Source organism: Denticeps clupeoides, chromosome 2, assembly GCF_900700375.1.
Source record: "Denticeps clupeoides chromosome 2, fDenClu1.1, whole genome shotgun sequence".
Lineage (NCBI taxonomy): Eukaryota > Metazoa > Chordata > Actinopteri > Clupeiformes > Denticipitidae > Denticeps > Denticeps clupeoides.
This window is the reverse complement of record NC_041708.1, coordinates 14,551,121-14,572,880: the sequence shown is the minus strand read 5'-3', so window position 1 is coordinate 14,572,880 and position 21,760 is coordinate 14,551,121. Positions and strand designations below refer to the sequence as shown.

General features: G+C 40.9%; 1 protein-coding gene across 1 annotated transcript; it reads left to right on the top strand.

The window, feature by feature from the left end:
* Positions 1-399: 399 nt before the first annotated feature.
* On the top strand, positions 400-20,471 carry trim8a (tripartite motif containing 8a). Its single transcript, XM_028967085.1, has 6 exons — positions 400-2,320; positions 8,178-8,273; positions 17,264-17,497; positions 17,758-17,789; positions 17,891-18,006; positions 19,024-20,471. The coding sequence occupies exons 1-6, from the start codon at positions 1,748-1,750 to the stop codon at positions 19,677-19,679; spliced, it is 1,707 nt and encodes a 568-aa protein (XP_028822918.1). The 5' UTR covers positions 400-1,747; the 3' UTR covers positions 19,680-20,471.
* Positions 20,472-21,760: the final 1,289 nt, after the last annotated feature.

Sequence of the window (21,760 nt, the reverse complement as noted above, 5' to 3'; positions counted from 1 at the left end):
TAAGTCTTAACGCTACTGGGATTATCATGAAGATTGCCAGTCTTTCAGCTAACAGTACTAGCCATTTTGTGGCGTTTGCATTTGTATTATTCTGCATGTAGTATGAGTGTAGTTGAATGAAAAAATACCTATATTAGATTACAGATTACATTTTGAACATATAATTATGCTATATTTTCAAAAAACGCGTCTTTATTCATGTATTAACGTAAAAACATGTCTGACAATAAAAATTCTGTATTCCAACTTGGCCTTGAAAGACGTTCATTCATTTAAAAGGAGCTGTACTCCGTCCCAAGATGGCGGCTCTGTTGACACATAGACTCCCATTGAACGCGACATCTAGTGTACATATCTATGTCAAGGCTCCTGCGGATCACGTGACCTGCGGAAGGCGGAGTAAATGTGAGGTGTAATCTGGGTTCAGCCCTGATCCTGCATTCCTCACATCAACGATTTGCCTGAAAGAAATGGTGGGACAAATATCATAAATACCAATGCGGATACTAAGCGGAATAACAGCTCCTACCCGCTGAAATTTCGGAGTTTATCCACAACACAACAGCAAGACAAAGTATTTTCGCTTTCCACCATTTCGGCAATACGCAAGACAACTCGAACAGATAAGTCTGGCAAATAAACGTTTTTTTTATCCCTAGTCAAACAAGAAAACAAAATGGCTGATAGAGTAGCGCGACGCCGTTCCCTTTAAGAGGAGGAAGGCTGCTTTGATGAAGAAATATTTCATAAACAGAATCCACTACGTGACATTGCGCTGTCTACTATTGTGTATAGAAATCAGACAAAAATTTGCGCGATGGTTTGGGGCCGGCAGCCAGTGGCCATTGCACGGCACCTTTTATGACGTTTTATAAAGTCCTGTCATTGAAAGTAAAGGCAGTGAGGCATTTGCGCTTGGTTAATCTGTAAACTACAACCTGTCTGTAAACGTGTTTCAGGGTTTCACCGCTTTTGTTTTTTTAACGCTAAGAATACGAAATGATTTATGGAACGAAATGCAATTTTAGTGAAACCAGCTCGTGACGTTAAGAAGCCAGGCAAGTGTCAGATCAGATTTTAAATGAATGCAGGGATTCACTGCGAAAATCACCATAGCCTGCTGACATGAAAATCCAATTTTCCTCCATTTTAACTTCTTTCCGCCGCAATTATTATTTTGAACCATACGCTCAGAGTGGTAAATAGTATTAAACGATCCAGTGGAAATTCTGACCGAACATCTTTCGGCGATAATGCGGATTTTGGATTTAAGAACTGTGTATTCGCCATTGGCGGGGTTGCCAGGTTAACATTTTTCACGTCAAAAGGGATTTTGTTAGATTCTGGATGAAATTCGAAGTTTATAATGAGCAAGAATGAAATGTAGCGCACGAAGGAAAAAATTAGACCAGGATTAGTATCCTGTGGTGTCCTTTAATCGTTTTGTCACTCTTGTTACGGTTTTCACTCAAGACTTGTGTCCATGGAAAAGTTGCATATGAGTTGTTTGCCCCATGGGAGGGAGTGAGTGTGCTAGATCAAAGGGCAATGGCAGTGGGTTGAGAAGTCTAGAATCTGGGGATACTGCATGCAACATTTAACATGAAGATTTATATTCAGCAAAAGTCCAGATGACATCACAAGGAAGACTTCTCACATCTGGATATTGAGTTTTGGATTTTTGTTTCTCGCAAAGTGCTTTGGACTTGCTTATTTTTAATACAGTTGTGCCCAGAAATCAGTAAACATGGATGCAATCTGGAAGAGCTGTTTTGAGGAAGAACTTATCTGCCCCATCTGCCTGCACGTCTTTGTGGAGCCAATCCAGCTGCCCTGTAAGCACAACTTCTGCCTAGACTGCATTAGTGAGGCCTGGGCGAAAGACCCAGCCATGGTGCGCTGCCCAGAGTGCAACAACGCCTACAACCAAAAGCCTAGTATGGAGAAGAACCTCAAACTTGCCAACATTGTGGAGAAGTTTAATGCTCTCAACACTGAGAAAGCCCAAGTTGTCCTCCAGTGCATCCTCTGCCGCCGGGGCCCACCGTTTCCAGCACAGAAGGTGTGTCTGCGCTGCAACGCCCCATGTTGCCAGTCCCATGTGCAGACACACCTCCAGCAGCCGTCCACCAATCCTGGCCACCTATTGGTTGATGCTGAGGACATACAGGCCTGGAGCTGCCCACAGCACGATGAGTACCGGTTGTACCATTGTGAAGCAGAGCAGGTGGCTGTGTGCCACTACTGCTGCTTCTCCAGGTGTGCCCCCACCCATGTCCATGCTGTCTGTGATGTGGAGGTGCGCCGAGGAGACATCAGGGTAAGAGAGTCAAGACACATTCTCCCTTAAAATATTGTGGAATACATTTACGGCATTTGGCAGACACCGTTATCCCGAATGACTTACAACGTGCTTTCATGTTACCATCAATGAAGTAATCAGTTCTGGATCACTAGGACTCAAACCATGAATACAATCATTTTATTCACTCTGTTACAGTTTTTCTTGCATAAGTCAGACATAAGAAAGTATTCTCTAAAGACGACTGTCTTAATCTGTTGTTTGAAAATACTCAGCGACTGTGCTGTTCTGATCTTAAGGGGAACTTCATTCTGCCACCTGGGGCCAAGAGAGAGAGGAGTCTAGATTAGTGTTTTCCTTGTACCTTTAGTGGTGGAGGGACCAGGCGAGCAGTACTGGAGGGTCTGAGAGTGTGATGTATAATAAGGTAGGATGGTGAAACCCCATGTCTGGCTTTGTAGGCCAGCATCAGTATTTTGAATCTGAGGCGGGCAGCTACTGGGAGCCATTGGAGGGAGCATAGCAGTGGGGGTGGTGTGAAAGAATTTAGGAAGGTTGAAAACCAGTCTTGCTGCTGCATTCTGTATTAGCTGTGGTGGAAATTCTGCCGTCTGGGGAGCTGCAATAAAGGAAGTCAACTGAATTGATTATCAAAGTTTTTTTTACCGCGCACGGGGGGACCCACAAGAGAACTTCCCCCCCGCTTGATTACAGTTCACAAGCATTTATACATCTGGGGTATACAAGGTTGAAAAGCAATCTCGCACCACTTTGGACAGTGGCGCCCATCAGCGTCACAGAACCTTTCCTTTATCAGATTATGTCCATCTTTTGTGTCAAGCTTTTGCATCAACAAGGTCAGACCTAAGATACACAGTTGTCTTCTGACTGTTCCGTGACCAAAGGTGAAACACGTGTGTTCGGCCTACTAAATTTCGTGGAGTGTCTGGGCCTACTAAATAGAGCTGCTAGAAGGAAATTACAGTAATCCAGTTGTGAGATTACTGTGGATTGAACAAGTATCTGGGTGGCCTGTGTTGAATCATAAGGGTGGATCCATCTGAAGCTCAAAATGTTGACTTGTTGCCTAAGATGTTTAAAAATCTCAATTGTTACCTCTCCTGGTCTTTTTTTTATTTTTTCTTTAAATGGAAAACTTCATTCAGATTTTCTTTTTGCACAACCAGTGTAGAGCCATATTCCATCCCTCAGATGACATAAGTTATTATTTCAGTTTACCTACAACCCTGTTGTGGTTCATGAACATTAGTGTTTGATGTGAGAGCCCATACTTTGTCAGCCTTCTCATGACTGGCACATCAGATGTTCATGGCCTGTTTGGTTTAAGACAATGCTTGTGTGTGTGTGCTCTCATCCCTCCCAATGTGTCTCCTGTAGGATGTTGGAAAAAATTAATTACCATGCCTGTACATGTGCTGGCTACAGTATGCTGCTGATCTCAGAGAAGAATGGAGAAAAAGAATGACATTTGGTGCGATTTATGCACCTGTATGTGTCTGTCTCTGTTCTATTCATTTGTTTAAGATGTTGAAGATGTTTAAATAGGCATTTTGAATGCCACATCATTAATACTGTTAAGTGTTGTATTCGGCAACAAAATTCCAGCCAGAGGAGCATCCTGATGCACTGACTCAGGTAGGAACTGGTGTTTTAATGATTTTAAGATGTGACTGAGTTCACAATTTCGACATAGTGTAGTTAGGACTCAAAGGATTAGATTCAATGGAGACCTCAGATTCGTGACTCATGAGTCAGGAATCGCTCAGCACTACAAGGTACTTGTCATGGTTTAGTAGTTGGCTGGGAGAAAATGTTGAAGCAATTTTTGAATTCTGTGTCTGGAATATATTCTTGAGTCTATAATGTTTCAGTTATGAAATGGGTTTACTAATTTGTATGCGACTTTTCATTGATATACAAGCAAGTGCCCTTTATCATATCGCAATCGCATATCGCAATATTGATATCAATAATTGCAATATGTCTTTTTTTCCCCAAATCATGCAGCCCTAGGTTTGACTAAAATAAAATGTAACAAACTTTTCAGATTGTGGTAAATTATTAAAATATGTTATGCTTTTGCTCTGTACCTTTTTTGTGGAGCCCTTAATCCCTTGCATATTTACTGGATGTATAAAGCTTGTTGTTATTTCTTCATAATCTTTACTAATGACTTTTCCCAGTGTTAAAATTCCTTTTCAGTTACTCCCAACCATTTACATTTAAGGGATTTAGCAGACACTCGTATCCAGAGTAACAGGGACAATCCCCAGGGACACAATGGTAGTAAGTGGGATTTGAACCTGGGTCTTCTGGCTCATAGGCGAGTGTGTTACCCACTAGTCTACTATCCATGGCCTTGACTATCTCTTATTGGTTTATACTAACAGAGACAGAGATTTTCCCCCGAACGGCTGTGACCTTCGATATTTTTTGCACCAAAAAATATCGAAGTCTAGATGAAGACACACAAAATTAAAACACAACTAGAAACCAAAATTCCAGAGGAAATTTTGATGGGCCTGTCCGGGCGTTTTTCGTAAGAGCGCGGGCATAACCTCCTGAGCTGGTCTCAGCTGTGAACTCAGGCGGTGTTATTAAAGTATCCGATGGAGCAGGTGGTCACGTGAAATTTGTTGACGTTTAGAATATGTTGAAAAGATATCATGTTAGCATGTTAATGCTAGCATGCTAACATCAAAAATGTTAACAGGGCGTGGCAAAGGTGCTTCACATTAAATTTGGTGTTGTTTGGAGCATGTTTAAAAATGAGCATGTTAGCATGTTAATGATTGCATGCTAACATCAAAAACGTTAAGAGGGCGCCTAGAGGCGTCATGTTAGATTTGGTGACGTTTGGACAATGTCCAAAAAATTTGCATGTTAACTCAAGGCTTGCATGTTAGTGGCCGAAGGACAGGGCGTCCCTAATAAAGTGGCCGAAGGACTGGGCGTCCCTAATAAAGTGGCAGAAAGACAGGGCGTCCCTAATAAAGTGACCGAAGGACAGGGCGTCCCTAATAAAGTGACCGAAGGACAGGGCGTCCCTTAGGAAATGGAGCTAATGAAGCTGCTGGTTTAAGATGGCATTGAATTACAGTGCTGGCGCTGCTGCTGTATCAGTACCCCTTGTAGGACCCCCTTTGCTGGCAATGACACCGTAGAAGTACCACTTAAAAGGGGCCCCATTTTACAAATGCTACCAATGCTAAAATTAGCATTCAATGCATTCTAATGGGAAAATGACCCTGTTTGAGCGTTAATAGCTCGGCCACGCCCAGTCTGATCGCTTATTAAAGTAATAGCACACCTCACACAATATAGTACAAATTTTTGATATGTAGCACGCCAGTGTGCGTGCTTCGGTACAACCCGCATTAATTGCCGAAAAAAGGCTGAAATAATAAAAAATTAATTAATTAATTAATTTTACCCATTGACACTTTTTTGTTTTTTCAAATTTGTGCATAATCCGTAAATCAGAGAGGGACAAACCATATGTCAACTTGTTGGTCTTGGTGAGATCTACGACACAACATCATAATCTTTTTTGTATGTCAAACCATCTGGACACAGTCCAAAAAAGTCAAATTTTGGACTAGGATAATAAATGCGTTCTGAAAACGCTTTTTGGGGAATTGCGCGCAAACCGCAAATCCGACCGAGCCAAGCCATATGTCAAACCGTGCGAAAGGAAAAGCCGCACGACCTGACATGAAAATCGTGTGTGTGCTGTGAAGCGATTCATCGCAAATTTTAAGAAACCAAATTTTTTCACACTTTTAATGTTTTGGTCACGATTTGTGGCCCTCCTATAGTCCCCAAAGAAGCAATCAATATGTGGCATTCTCCATTTTTTTTTGTGCGTCTCACGGTCTTAGCGTGGCAGCCACAAATGCAAGACATGGCCTTTTTTTCCTTTTTCCATATTTTCCATGTTTTCCTGACAACTGTTGGTGGTAGCAACACATCCAATATGTCAGATTGTGTGTCTCTAGCTTTTACGGCTGGTCACAGGGAGCCAAAAATGTGTTCCCAGCACAGTAGTAAACGGTACTTTTTACACTTTGAACCCGATTTGTGGGCGGGCCGTACGACCTACCAAAACAAACAATATGTTATATTGTGCGGAGAGGTCAGGCCGAAGGTTGTCTCTGTACGTTTCACGGTCTTTGCGTGGCAGCCTTGAATGTAAGACATGTCCTTTTTTGCCATTCCTAGCACAATAGTAAATGGTCTGTCATGCTGACAGGCCCAAATAAGTCACAGAAGGGTGCATATGAAAGTGATTGTGCATAATTTAAGTGACAGTGCAGTGCATACTATGTGTTGTATAGCCTGATGGCACTGGGGTAGAAACTGTTCCTGAATCGTGATGTGCGTGTGCGAATTGTCCTGAGTCTCTTGCCTGATGGCAGGAAAGTAAAAAGTGACAGTGCAGGGTGGCTGGGGTCCTTCAGGATGCTCTTTGTTTTCCTGAGACAGCGCGTGGTGTAAATGTCCATTATTGCTGGGAGTTGTGTGCCTATGATCCTAGCCTTTTTTTATTACACATTGACACTTCTTTTGTTTGCCCAAATTTGTGCATGATTTGTAAATCAGACAGAGATAAAATCTTCTTTATATGTCAAACCACCTGGACACAAAGTCCAAAAAAAGTCCAATTTTGGACTAGGTTATGTTACGTCCCTGGACGTATGCTCCTACGTGTTCTGTGTCTGGCTGTGTTTTTGTGTCCTGTCTCTTTTAGGTTGACTTCATGGGAGGAGTTGAAGCCTTCCAGCTCCACCTACCATCTGCCATTGGTCACCTCCACCTATATAAAGAGACTTCAGATGGTGTTCAGGAGGTCCCCAGGGTCTGCTAGGCCCTTAATCTTTTGGGAGGTCCCCAGGGTCCACGGCGCTCTGCATGGAGCTCCGTTGGGGATCTCATTCGTATTTCTTGTTGCTTTGTGTGATAGACCCTTTGTTGTTTGCCTGTTAGCTGTTAGCCTGTTATGTGCCCTTTTTGTTAACTTGTGCGTGTTTGAGTTATCCCCGCTGGACCATCCCTTCCTTTAGGCTGTTTTGATGTTTATTAGCTGTCCTGAGTCCACTGTTTTATTGAACCTGTTAGCACACTGTAAATAAAAGCACTGTTTGTATCGTTTGTTTGGTTGCATGTGTAGCAGTGGACCTCCTCCTCTCCACACCCTTGTTGCGTTTCTGAGACCCCTAGACTTAGGAACGTGACAGTTAATAAACGTGTTCCGAAAACACTTTTGGGGGAATTGCGCAAAGACTGTAAATCCGACCGAGCCAAGCCATATGTCAAACCGTTCGGAACGAAAAGCCGCACGATCTGACATGAAAGACGCGTGTGTATGGTGAAACCTGTCATTGCAAAATATAAGATTTTTTTTTCACACTTTTAATGGTTTTCCTTATTTTCCAGGTTTTCTTGATCCCTGTTGGTGGTAGCAATACATCCAATATGTCAGATTGTGTGTCTCGGCTAGGCCTTTGATCTCGCCCCGACTCCCGTGTCTCTAGCTTTTACGCCTGGTCACAGGGAGCTGAAATCTTCCTCTGCACAATAGTAAACCATACTTTTGACACCTTGAACCCGATTTGTGGGCGGGACGTACGACCTACCAAAACAAACAATATGTCATATTGTGCGCAGGGGTCAGTTCCTGCTAGGCCCAAACTAGCAGGAACCAGGTTGCCAGTTCAAAAGCACTTTTTAGGTGTAAGAGAGATGGCATTATGTATGTTTGTATTTTGATATTTAGGCTTTGTGTTGCGCTCATGATCTTATGAGCTACTGGAAATTAAGATACTAAGAATCTCCCCTGCTTTCCCCCATCCAGCAAATGCTGATGAAACAACAGGACCAACTTGAGGAGCGCATAGAAGATGTTGAGGGGGGGGTGAACAAGCTAGAATCTGACCAAAAGCTGATTGAGGTAAGAATCTTTATTTGTTTTTATTTTTTATTCATTTCTTTATGTTGTTTGTGTGTGTGTATATACACTGATCAAAAATAAAGGGAACACTTAAACAACACAATCTCCAAGTCAATCACACTTTTGTGAAATCAAACTCTCCACTTAGGAAGCAACTCTGATTTCACATGCTATTCTGCAAATGGAATAGACAACTGGTAGAAATTATAGACTATTAGCAAGACATCCCTAATAAAAGAGTGGTTCTGCAGGTGGTGACCACAGGTCACTTCTCAGTTCCTCAGTTTATGGCTGATGTTTTGGTCACTTTTGAAGGCTGGCAGTGATTTCACTCCAGTTGTAGCATGAGCCACACACAAGTGAGCCACACAAGTGGCTCAGGTAGTGTAGCTCACCCATCCTGAGCCGCTTGTGTGGGTTGTTGCCTCATACAGCAACAATCCAGAAGCAGGACTGCTATGTCTGCTTTTGTGCAAGGAGGAACAGGAGGAGCATTTACATTTACAGCATTTATCAGACGCCTTATCCAGAGCAACTTACAATCAGTAGTTACAGGAACAGTCTACCTGGAGCAACTTGTCTTGCTCAGGGACACAATGGTAGTAAGTGGGATTTGAACCTGGGTCTTCTGGTTCATAGGCGAGTGTGTTACCTGGCTACTACCACTCAGAGGTACCACCCATAGGTGGGTGTTGTGCCCTCATACCACCCTCATGTTTCTGACCATTTGAGCATTTGATAATTTTTGTGTGATTGTATTTAATAAGAATATTTCATTCATTCAGATGTAGGATGTTTTTTGTGCTCCCTTTATTTTTTGAGCAGTGTATATTTGTGGTGCAACAGATCACTGTTGATCTGTGACCAGAACCGATCTCTCTCCACTGTTTGGCATGCACGTTATCTGAAGATTTGGGACGAAAAAAGTTCCACTCTATATGTTGTGTGCAATGTTTAACTCCAATGACAATTTACACAAACAATATCGATGAAGAGCCTTGAGGCCACCATATCCTTCATCGTATTTAGAAATCCTTGTGGCATTAACCAGTCCAGGGCATTAATTATATATGCATAACGTTGAATGAATGCATCCATTCATTAAGGAATAGAGGTGGTGCATGTGCAGGTGCGTAAATAGCTCTGGGTGCACGTGTGGGTGAATGCACCTATGTGTGTGGTCTATAGGAACAGAGAAAATATAAGTAAAATGGAAGTGGCTAACTGATATTGTATATATTACTGGTAGGACAATTACAGTCATCAATGGCAAGTTTAAGGAACTGAAGCTGTCGGACTACAAAGGAAAATATTTATTCTTGATTTTACTTTTTAGTCCTAGTGTGTGTTCTCAACTGCAGGGGACATAGTTACAGTAAAGAGGAAAATTTATACAGCCTCATCTTTTTGAAAAACATTATAAGTTATAAGCTTACGTCTGCTTTCTTATTTCTTTTTTGATGATGTGGACATAAGCGAGTTTTTAATTTCATGTTCAAAGTAAGAAGCAATGATACCTTACATTTTTTTTACATTTTTTTTTTGTCCATATTAAAGGAAATAATTATCATGCCCTGTTTTAATATAACACTTTCAAATGAGTCTTGAGTTAAATTTTTAATAGTAAAAAAATTTTGGCCGATCTGAAAATTTAATGAAATCCTTGACTTAAAACTGTGATCAAATTCTGATCTTGAGATCTGAGAGAGAAATTTATATACAGTGGAGGAAATAATTATTTGACCCCTCGCTGATTTTGTAAGTTTATCCAATGACGAAGAAATGAAAAGTCTCAGAACATTATCATTTTAATGGTAGGTTTATTTTAACAGTTACAGCACATCAAAAGGAAAATTTTAAAAATAACTTTAAATAAAAGATAGAGACTGATTTGCATTTCATTGAGTGAAATAAGTATTTGAACCCTCTAACAAAAAAAGACTTAATACTCAGTGGCAAAACCCTTGTTTGCAAGCACAGAGGTCAAACGTTTCTTGTAGTTGATGACCAAGTTTGCACACATTTTGCACACTCATCTTTGCAGATCATCTCTAAATCACTAAGGTTTCGAGGCTGTCTCTGTGCAACTTTGAGCTTCAGCTCCCTCCATAGGTTTTCTATTGGATTAAGGTCAGGAGACTGACTAGGCCACTCCATGACCTTAATGTGCTTCTTCTTGAGCCACTTCTTTGTTGCCTTTGCTGTATGTTTTGGGTCATTGTCGTGCTGGAACACCCATCCAGAACCCCTTAGCAGAAAAACACCCCCAAAGCAAAATGTTTCCACCTCCATGCTTGACAGTGGGGGCGATGTCTTGGAGGTCATAGGCAGCATTTTTCTTCCTCCAAACACGGCGAGTTGAGTTAATGCCAAAGAGCTCAATTTTGGTCTCATCTGATCACAGCACCTTCTCCCAGTCACTCTCTGAATCATTCAGGTGTTCATTGGCAAACTTCAGATGGGCCTTCCTTCTTGAGCAGGGGGACCTTGCGAGCACTGCAGGATTTTAATCCATTGCGTTGTAATGCGTTTCCAATGGTTTTCTTGATTACTGTGGTCCCAGCTACTTTGAGGTCATTAACTAACTCCTCCCGTGTAGTTCTAGGATGATTTCTCACCTTTCTCAGTCAATGAGACCCCACGAGGTGAGATCTTTCTTGGAGCCCCAGACCGAGGTCGATTTATGGTCATTTTGTGCTCCTTCCATTTTCGAACAATTGCAGCAACAGTTGTCACCTTCTCTCACAGCTTCTTGCTAATGGTTTTGTATCCTATTCCAGCCTTGTGCAGGTCTACAATTTTGTCTCTGACATCCTTGGACAGCTCTTTGGTCTTTCCCATGTTGGAGAGTTTGGAGTCTGCCTGATTGATTGTGGACAGGTGTCTTTTATACAGTTGACTAGTTAAGACAGGTGTCATTAATGAGGGTGACTAATTGAGTAGGAGTGTCTAACCACTCTGTGGGAGCCAGAACACTTAATGGTTGGTAGGGGTTCAAATACTTATTTCACTCAATGAAATAAAAATCAGTCACTATCTTTTATTTAAAGTTATTTTTAATTTTTCCTTTTGATGTGCTATCTGTCACTGTTAAAATAAACCTACCATTAAAATGATACTGTTCTGAGACTTTTCATTTCTTCATCATTGGACAAACTTACTAAATCAGCGAGGGGTCAAATAATTATTTCCTCCACTCTATAAGGCAGTGGTGGCCTGGCAGTTAAGGAAGGTTGTCATGGCTGCCCACTGCTCACGAAGAATGATGGGTTAGAGGCAGAGGACACATTTCGTTGTGTGCACCGTGTGCTGTGCTGTGTTGTGTTTCACTTCACTTTCATACACACACACACACACACACACACACACACTCAGTGGGTACGGAAAGTGTTCAGACCTCCTTAGCAACCATTTGCTAAAATCATTTAAGTTCATTTTTTTTCCTCATTAATGTACACACAGCACTCCATATTGACAGAAAAACACAGAATTGTTGACCTTTTTGCAGATTTATTAACACAGTAAAACTAAAATATCACATGGTCCTAAGTATTCAGAACCTTTGCTCAGTATTTAGTAGAAGCACCCTTTTTATTTAACAAAGCCATGAGTCTTTTTGGGAAAGCTGCAACAGATTATTCACACCTGGATTTGGGGGATCCTCTCCAGTTCTATCAATTCTGTGTACTTCTGTCAGTATGGGGTGCAGTGTGTACATTAATGAGAAAAAAAAATAACTTTAATGAAAAATGAATTATTGTATCAAATGGCTGCAATATAACAAAAATTTAAGGGGGTCTGAAATACTGTCCGTGTATATATATTACAGAGACACACACTACTCACAATAATTTCTATGCTGTGTTTGATTTGATAAAACACTGAAAAACTGGCATTTACTTATTCACTGTTGATTTGTATTTCAGTAGAACAACAATGTCAGTTCAATACTTTACTTTCTGTCACTGCAGTGAAATTAGACATTTTGATTTCAAATGTTACTAATGGTTACAGGCAGCCATCTTGGAAGAGAACAATATTTTTCTACTCATTGTAGCAAATCAAAGCATGTACATAGGTGTACGAGACCTTAACTTTTGTATTTGTGACCAGAAAATTTATAGCATGCATCGATATTGGAGCGAATTGCGAGACCAGTGAAGTGTCACACCTCTAGTCAGTGGTGAAGTGAAATTGCTATAACTGTAGACTTTGAAAGCATGATGATAGTCCTGGATTCCAAATGGTACCTAGCCGCAAGTACTTCATTTAAAATTCAAAATGCCCAAATTGCATGGCACAGTCTCCATGAGACTGATCTCCATGGCATCAAAACAGATCTCCATGGCATCAAACATTTTACTACTACTATGAACCTGTGGTCAACTCACACTTTGGATCCTTACACTTCACTTCATCAGTGATGAGTGAAAGTTGTGTAGTAAATGCCTACCAACATCCTATTTCCCCAAAGATCATCCAAGGACTATTTTATTGCTTAGGGACTAAAGGAAGCACGTGAATCATGGAGACTAGATGAAAAGTCGCAACTCGAATAGAGTGACTCTAGGCAGAGACTAAGAACGATCACGGATTATAAAGCACCAACATCCGGTATGACTAATGCGGACGAGCTGAACTCATTCTATGCTCGCTTCGAGCCTGCAGCTAAAGATGCTAGCGAGGCTATGGCTAGTGGCTCCAACAGCTGCAGACAAGAAGACACTGCCAGCACCGGAAACGCGTTCATAATCACCAAGCATGACGTGAGGAGAGCCTTCAGGAGAGTGAACACCAGGAAAGCAGTAGGACCAGACGCGATCTCAGGGAGAATGCTCAGACCAGCTAGCACCTGTGTTCACAGAGATATTCAACCTCTCTCTATCTCAGTTGGTGATCCCCACATGCTTCAAGGAATCCATCACTGTTCCCATCCCGAAGAAACCTCATCCTGCCTCCCTCAACGACCACCGCCCTGTAGCCATAACCTCAGTAGTGATTAAGATCTTTGAACGGCAGGTCATATTTTCTTCATTACTGGACACACTCGACCCACTACAGTTTGCCTACTGTCCCAATCGATGTACAGACGACGCCATCTGTCATCAGCTCCACACAGCACTCACCCACCTGGACATTTGGGAGGGAAATTAAAATGCTTTTCATTGACTATAGTTCAATATTTAACACTAATCCCTTCCACACTCACCACCAAGTTGGAGCACCTGGGACTCAGCTCATCTCTCTGTCAGTGGTTCTCCAACTTCCTAACTGGGAGACCACAGGCAGTAAGGATGGGCAGACATGTCTCAGCCACCAACGAATCTCAGCACCGGAGCCCACCAGGGCTGTGTTTTGAACCCCCTGCTGTACTCTCTGTACACCCACGACCTGGTGCCAGATTTCCAATCTCCACCTGAACGTCAGAAAGACAAAGGAGTTAATAGTGGACTTAAGTACATTTTTAGACTATTTTAGTCATCAACAGGTGCCTTAAGAGAGAGTGTTCACATCACGCAGGACCTGTCATGGCCCTGTTGCATCAGCACCATGGTGAAAAAGGCCCGGCAGCGTCTCTACCACCTCAGATGCCTGAGAGACTTTATACTGCCATCCAAGGTGCTCAGGAACTTCTACTCCTGCACCATAGAGAGCATCTTGATTGGAAACGTCAATACACTCCAGCACTTTCACTTCCACTTTCAATCACTCTGGACTCAATCCCCCCAAAATCTTTACATTTGCACAAAACCTTTACTCTTTTAAGATAAGATCAACCTTTATTAGTCCCACAAGAGGGAAATAGCATTTGTTATGGCAGAAAGTGGATGGAAACAGAAGTAATTGTAAAAACAGAGGTAAGTGGCCCCTGTACTCCAAAAGACCAGGTACAGCCTGCTCTGCCCTTTTTTGTAGACAGCATTTGTGTTATGAGTCCAGTCCATTTTATTGTTCAGATGAACCACAAGGTACCTGTAGCTCTCCACAGCCTCAATGTCCATACCCTGGATGTTCAGTGGTTGCAGTGGAGGATGTTTGTGCCTACGGAAGTCTACCACCATCTCCTTGGTTTTTCCAGTGTTGATCTGGAGGTAGTTCTGCTGGCACCATTCCACAAAGTCCCATGTCAGTTCTATGTACTCCCTGTCGTCCCCATTAGTGATGAGGCCGACTATTGCAGAGTCATCAGAGAACTTCTGCAGGAAGCAGTTGTAGGAGAAGGTTAAATCCTGGCTTTCATCCTCCTCAGTTCTCTCCTAACCTGCATGGTTGAGAGAGACAGGCTGGAGCCATGTGCTGGATGCCGTGGTTGGGGGGGAGGAGCAGTGAGCGGTGTAAGCAGTGTGAAGTGTAATGGAGGTGTGAATAGAGGTTTACTCAATTTATTCTTGCACAATTTTTTTTTTACTTTTCATTTTATACTTTGACTCCACTCATTTGCACACCTTCACCCTACCTGTTACACATATTTTATGTTTTATGTTAAAGACATAAAAGTGTAATATTTGGTTATGTTTGCAATATTTGCAATACTGTGGTCAGTAGCAGTCACTAAAGCATTTCACTGCATATCATACCGTGTATGACTATGTATGTGACAAGTGAAATTTCAATTTGAGGTTGAATTTGATTATCACTGACAAAGGTGCCACTGTTGTAAAATCAGTGGGACTGAATGACTGGAGTGTTCTAGCAACAGACTACACCGAGATTCTGATCTTTCCGGGCAACAATTCTCCTCAGCAAAACCTTTCAATTCAAATTGGATCGCTATTGTTAACACCCACGGCATCTGCAAAAAGCCTTGGGGTTTGGATAGATAACAAACTGAGTTTGAACCATCATGTTGCTGCGATCTCCAGATCCTGCAGGTTCACTCTCTACAACATTCGCAAGATTCGGCCTTTTCTCTCACAACAGGCTACGCAGCTCCTCGTCCAGGCAATGGTCATCTCCAAACTCGACTACTGTAACTCTCTCCTGGCTGGAGCCTCTGCAGTCACCATAAAACCACTCCAGATGGTCCAAAATATGGCAGCCCGCCTCATCTTCAATCAGCCAAAATACACCCATGTTACACCTCTCCTTACCTCCCTCCACTGGCTCCCGGTAGCTGCTCGCATTGAGTTCAAATCCTTGATGCTTGCCTACAGGGCTGTAAATGGAACTGCGCCCTCCTACATCAACACACTACTACCTAGATACACTCCTACACGCTCTCTCAGATCGGCAAACGAAAGGAGACTAAAAATTCCTTCTTCACGGGGTCTCCGATTCCAATCATGTCTGTTCTCCGTTGTTGTCCCTGGCTGGTGGAACAACCTACCCTCCTCCACACGACTAGCCGAGACTATCACCACTTTTAAGAAGAAGGTGAAAACCTTCTTATTCCAAAAATATTACAGACAAATTTAACACATACACATGCATACACATTTAACAAATAAATACAAAATGTATAAATACATTATAATTTTTCTTAGTCTAGCACCCAACACTCTCCGAGCATGTTCTTCAATGACAAGTCTAAGCCTTATCAGGGCTCTTAGTTTGTATACTTGATATTCTATAGAAATCGAACGAGAATTGCTGGTGTCTTCCCATTGTAAGTCGCTTTGGATAAAAGCGTCTGCCAAATAAAGTAAAGTAAAGTAAAGTAAAGTACACCTTGCCATCGGTAAGTTAAAGCCTTTTTTGTCCTTGAACAACATTTTAAAACTATGTTGCGACTTGCGGACAAAGATATTTATAAAAGCGGAAGGTTATGAAAATCATGTTGAAATTCAAATAAAAAGAGATGTATAAACATTTTCTTTGTCAATTTGGAGAAAACGGCACCAAAAACTCAATTTAATTTACAAAATCACCAAATAAAATCTTGAAATTCAGCTTAATACAGAAAATACAGATATTGTTTTATGTTGTGTACGGTTATGCTATATGTTAATGTATATGTAGTGTCTGATGCTTTTTAATATAACTAGATTAATAATATATAAAAAAAAACCTGCTATAAACTGCCATAAAAATAAGTGTTTTAATTTCTTTTGTGCACTTAATTTTCTTTAAAAATATGTTTACAGGTTAAACATGATTGTTTACAAAAAAGAAAGTTGACAGCCACATGTTGACAGGCTTGTGTGGAATAGGTAGTAGTAGCCTAGTGGGTAAGACTCTCGCCTGTGAACCAGGAGACCCAGGTTCAAATCCCACTTACTACCATTGTGTCCCTGAGCAAGACATTTAACCTTAAGTTGCTCCAGGGAGACTGTCCCTGTAACTACTGATTGTAAGTCACTCTGGATAAGGGCGTCTGATAAATGCTGTAAATGTAATGTTGTGTTCAAGATCTAATTCTTGCTGACCTAGTGTGAGGGTCTTTGGCTGAACTGGTTGGCCACCCCCTGGTCTAGTTTTTTGAAATAGGTAATTTTACTTTTACTCAAGTACAGTTTTACACAAGTATTTTACTGTCAGAATTTTCAGTTCTATCAGAACTGAAAGGAAATTGCACTGGCATTCGTACTAATTTGCTGCAGAACCCAATATTTCTCAGACTGCGGCACAGTAGCGCTTTTCATGTGGGTCCAAGTTCGTTACCAGTCAATCAAAAAATAGATGGGCTACACTATAGCCAATCAGAAAACTGCATTATCTGCGTAAAATGTAACACAACAACCAATGAAAAGGCATCCTCGAATTCTTCGAGATAAACTGCGTTCTTGCTCAAAAGTTAGACTGTAGCTTCTTCAAATAATCAGTTGACTCTAAATCAGCACAAATAATTAAACTTTTCCTTCATGCATACAGTAGAGCTGATTGGCATTTCTGTAAACCTTCCTTTATTAAGGAATTCCTACCAATGATCCCTGGCTGTAAATATCAGTCTCTGACCATGAAAAAGGTGTTGACCGTATTATCAAGAATAACTGTGTTATGGTATGGTTGATTGCTTTCTGTAACAAAATTGCACGTCTCAATGCACACAGGACAAGGTAGAACAGTTGAAGGAACAGGTTCATGCTCAGTACCAGAAGATGCACCAGATTCTAGATGAAGACCTGGGAAAAGCATTGGAGGTTCTGGAGAAGGCACAGACCAAGTTCTGTCAGGATAATTCCAGCCAGCAACTGCAGCTTAGTGAGTGCCGACAGGAGATCAAGAAGATGTTGGGTTTGGTGCAGGTGATGTTTGACAAGTCTGAGGACATCAACTTTATGAAGGTGAAAAAAAAAAAAAAAAAAACACATTTCTCACATGCTTTCCCTCATAATTATTCCTATTATTTATTATACTAATAATGGTGCTACTTCATTGTGGAATGAATTATTTAACTTCCACCCATCAATAAGTCACATCATTAAAACATAATGTAAAACATCTTAACATAGTATGAGGTATTTCTGCTAGAATACCTTAGTAGCCATGTTGAGTCTGAGGACAGGGCAGCAGATCAGTACTTAACCTGTCTTTTCCTCCACAGAACACTAAACCAGTCAAGATCTTAATAGACAGGTTGGTTATGGCCATAAATATGTTAATTACAGAGTTAATGAAATAAGTTAAATCCATTCTTTGAAACAGTTGTCCATATTGAACCACACTTTCCCATGCAGAACCCAAATGTGCATAGATGCTGGTTTACCTCCTCACAAAGTTGGCCACCTAAACTCCAGGATTTTCCTCTCAGAGATACTGAAAAAAGAAAAGAGCCTCCGGAAGATGATGGAAGGTACAGAGAGTTTTTGTACTGTAGGATTCACACACAGAACAATTTTATAGATTTTCTATATTTTGCCAAAACATGATCCAATGTATATTTTAGGAAGGTGAGAAAACATGCTGTAGAGTAAAAAAAAACTTTTTACATAATCCCAAGAGAGCAAACAAAAGTAAAAAAAAAATAAAAATAAATTTTTTGGTGTTACTACTCTTTGCCTTCAAATCAGCATAATTTTTTATAGGTAAACTTGCACAACAGCAGGGATTTTGATTATATTTCAGGTACAGTCAATCAATTATACAGATCAGGTGATAATAATCATCAAGTTTACACATAAGAGAAAAAAGTAATGTATTGAATTATAAACAGCTGTGGAGGTGGATTTAAACTCTGGGGAACAGACAAACAGACTACCAAGGTGAGGTTTTGGAACACAGTTTTATGACATGCAGGTCATACAGCATGGCAAAGCTGAACACAACTACAAAACACAAGGTAGTTATACTGTATAAGCAAAGTTTTATCCCAGACAAAGGTTTCAAAGCAGTCTGGGTTTGCAAGGTGTGCTTTTCAAGCTCTTTTAATCTTATTTCCCTTTGAAATTGTAAAATGAGCAGCTCCAGGAAGTCCAGGATGGTGGAGATTCCTTGCAAGTTTGGGGCTGCATTTCTGCAAATTTGGAAATTTGGTCATGATTAATTTTGTCCTCAATGCAGAAATACAAGCAAATACTTATCAATCCGCAGCACCAAGATTTTTGGAACAACCTACCTGCAGAGTTCATGCAAATACTGTGTGCAAGCATACCTAGAAGAATTGGTGTTCTTTTGAAGGTGATCACTAAATATTGATTTGACAGGATTTATATATTCTGTTCTCTCACTGAATTCTGTTAATTTACAGGATTTTTTCACACCTGTTTTTTTGCACAATACTGTTTTTAAAACAAAATAAACTGTTTAAAAACAAAATAAACTTCCATTATGAGAAAAGAGAAAGTGTAAATAATAAGTTATTTTTTCACAGTGCCATTTAACACCCCTGCTCAGTTTCTTCAGTCACTTCCGGCGTTCCCCTGCAGCCAGAGCATCTCCACTAGTGAGAAACGGAAACATTCAACAGCATTTCCTGACAGTGGTACCTCAGCAGCTGTTTTCATCACAGATGCGTCATCTAGCTCTTCAAGCAAACAGCCATTTCTGGGCCACGCGTCCACATCCGGAGAGGGCCAGACGTCGCAGCAGCCTCCTGCAAGCATGCAGGCGCACTGCAGTTCCACCCAGCACATGGGGGCGCAGTCAGTGCACCACTCTGCACCTGTCTGCGCCCCTGTCTTTACCCCCTCCCACTACCCCCAACGCAGTGGGAGCTCCCAGCAAGCTGTGCTCCCGCAGTATAGTGGCCGCAAGATTCTGATGTGCACTGTGGACAACTGCTATTGCTCCTCAAAGCCCACGGTATCCAGCCAGAGAGGAGGCCATGCCCCCTACCACCGATCAGGCTCCTTCTCCTGGGCTATGTCGCAGGAGTACCCTCACCCACTGCCTTCTAGGCCAGCAGTGTCACAGCCTCTGCAGAGTCTCTCCATGCGGGAATGGATAGATGCTTCACAAGCACACAGACACCCTGATATCTACAGAATCTATGGCCAATCTTCCACTAAGCACTATATTACCAGTTAACTAACGAGCAACCTGATGTTCGATTTTTTTTTTTTTTTTTTTTTTTTTTAAGTAAAAGAAATATTTATATGAGAAGTATTTATGTGATCACAGCACAAAACAGATTATTTTATCCTCCTCATTCCCACCTACTTATATGATCTTCCGTGAAAAACATGGGCCCTCTGTGCAGAGCCTTTAGAGAAACAGATCTGGAAAAAAGATTCTTTGTTTGTTCCTTCCTGAGTTTCCATTTTTATTACTTTCCAACCACTCTAGTGCTACAGTTAGGTTAGAATTTTAAGGTTCGATACAAACTGTGGCTATGATGAGCAAACACTGCATGCAGTGCTCACTTTGGTGTCTTAACTCTGATGTTTACAAACTGAATTTTCTGTTTGGTCCAGAATGCTGGGTTTTATCAGAATGTGTACAGGTTGTAATTTGCACTGGATCATGTGCTGGCCCTCCATATCATATTGTGTGATGTTACTTCGGGATTCAGGACACGTTTTTATATAGAATCAAAGCCACCTCCTCGGCCTTGTGAGTTTGATGACTTCCTGCTTCTGCAAGCATGGAAGTTATCAGGAGGGTTAACTGGATAATTGTTGATATAGCTTTTTTATTATTTTTATTCACTTCAATTTTTATAAAAGACTTCTTTCTGAAATCAAATTGATAATACATGCTTCTAAATATGTATTAAAATTATTGTTAATGTAAATATTGAATATTTTCAAAATGCTGATCTCTTTAATAAATTGTGGTTAGAAAATAAGAAAATCTGAACTGGTCATTGTTTTTTTTACCTGAGAGGTGGGGATATTATAAAGGTACTCAGATTTGATTGGTGATATTTTTGTCTAATGTTAGTATTGTAATTATTATTATGCATTATTGTTGTTCATTTTTTTTTGTATTATTGAGTGTTTGAATCAGTGGAGCACAATCAGCTTTAAATCTTCAAATTGAATGCCTTTGGAGAAACAAAAAGTTTTTAATTAAATTTGTTTGTTCTCTGCAAAACCTACTGAACCTATTGAAGGAAGGAAGAAGGTTCCAAACTTTTGTGAGAGCAGTAGGGCATCTTGGGTTCCATGATGTTAATCTCCGAGACACTTTTCAATAAATAGACATTTTCAGGATTCTAGAACAAGATGGTTAGAGAAACATTATAACATTGCACAATTTAAATATAAACAAGCTAAATTTCAAACCGCTGCATGACCTCATTTTATCATTCATCATCTGATTTAAAGCCATGAGTATGCCTGCAAATGGTGTCAGTGCAGAGTTTGTGATGATTTGTCCAATAAGAAAAAAATAAGTCCTACAGTTGTAGGGTTGGAGTAGTCCAGTGTCATGGTCTACATTACGTGTTCATGTAGTCTCCAACCCATATAACACTGCTGATTTCACAAATCACTGCTGACAGGTTCCTCCAACCACTCTCCATCATTTTTTATGGGGCAGTGATGGCCTAGCGTTTAAGGAAGCACACTCGTAACAATAGGGTTAGAGTGGCCAAGGTGCCACTGAACATGATACCATCCACAAACACTGCCTTGGCTACTCATTAAGGTAATTGGTTAAATGCAGAGGACAAATTTTGTTTCACTGTATGCTGTGCATCATAATGACCATCACTTTCTCTAATTCCCCAAAGAAAGTGCAGCTGCATCTGATGTTCTCTGTCCTTCTCAATCAAAACCCTGAGATCAAACATTATATATCTGTAATGCTCTTTCCTGGCATGAAACTATACCATTCATCATCTCTCTTCTTAAGCTTGCTTAATCCACTTTTTTACAGAAATTAAGGCATGGTGTGTAAATGTCCTGGGACAGAAACCACATCCCATGGCTGGATTCAGTGTTTACATATGAGTGAGGACTGAAGAAAGACCCTGTTCATTTGTTTGTGATTTCACAGTCTTATTTTTGTCTGTCAGTTGTTTTGCTGGGACATACTGTGGTTGCTATAATAAGGGTTCTTACACATCTCTATAAAAGAATTTCCATGAAATTCAATTTTCAATGCAAATTGTCATGCTGATACGTTTTAAACATTGTAGTTGTAAACGTAGAAAAACATTTCTC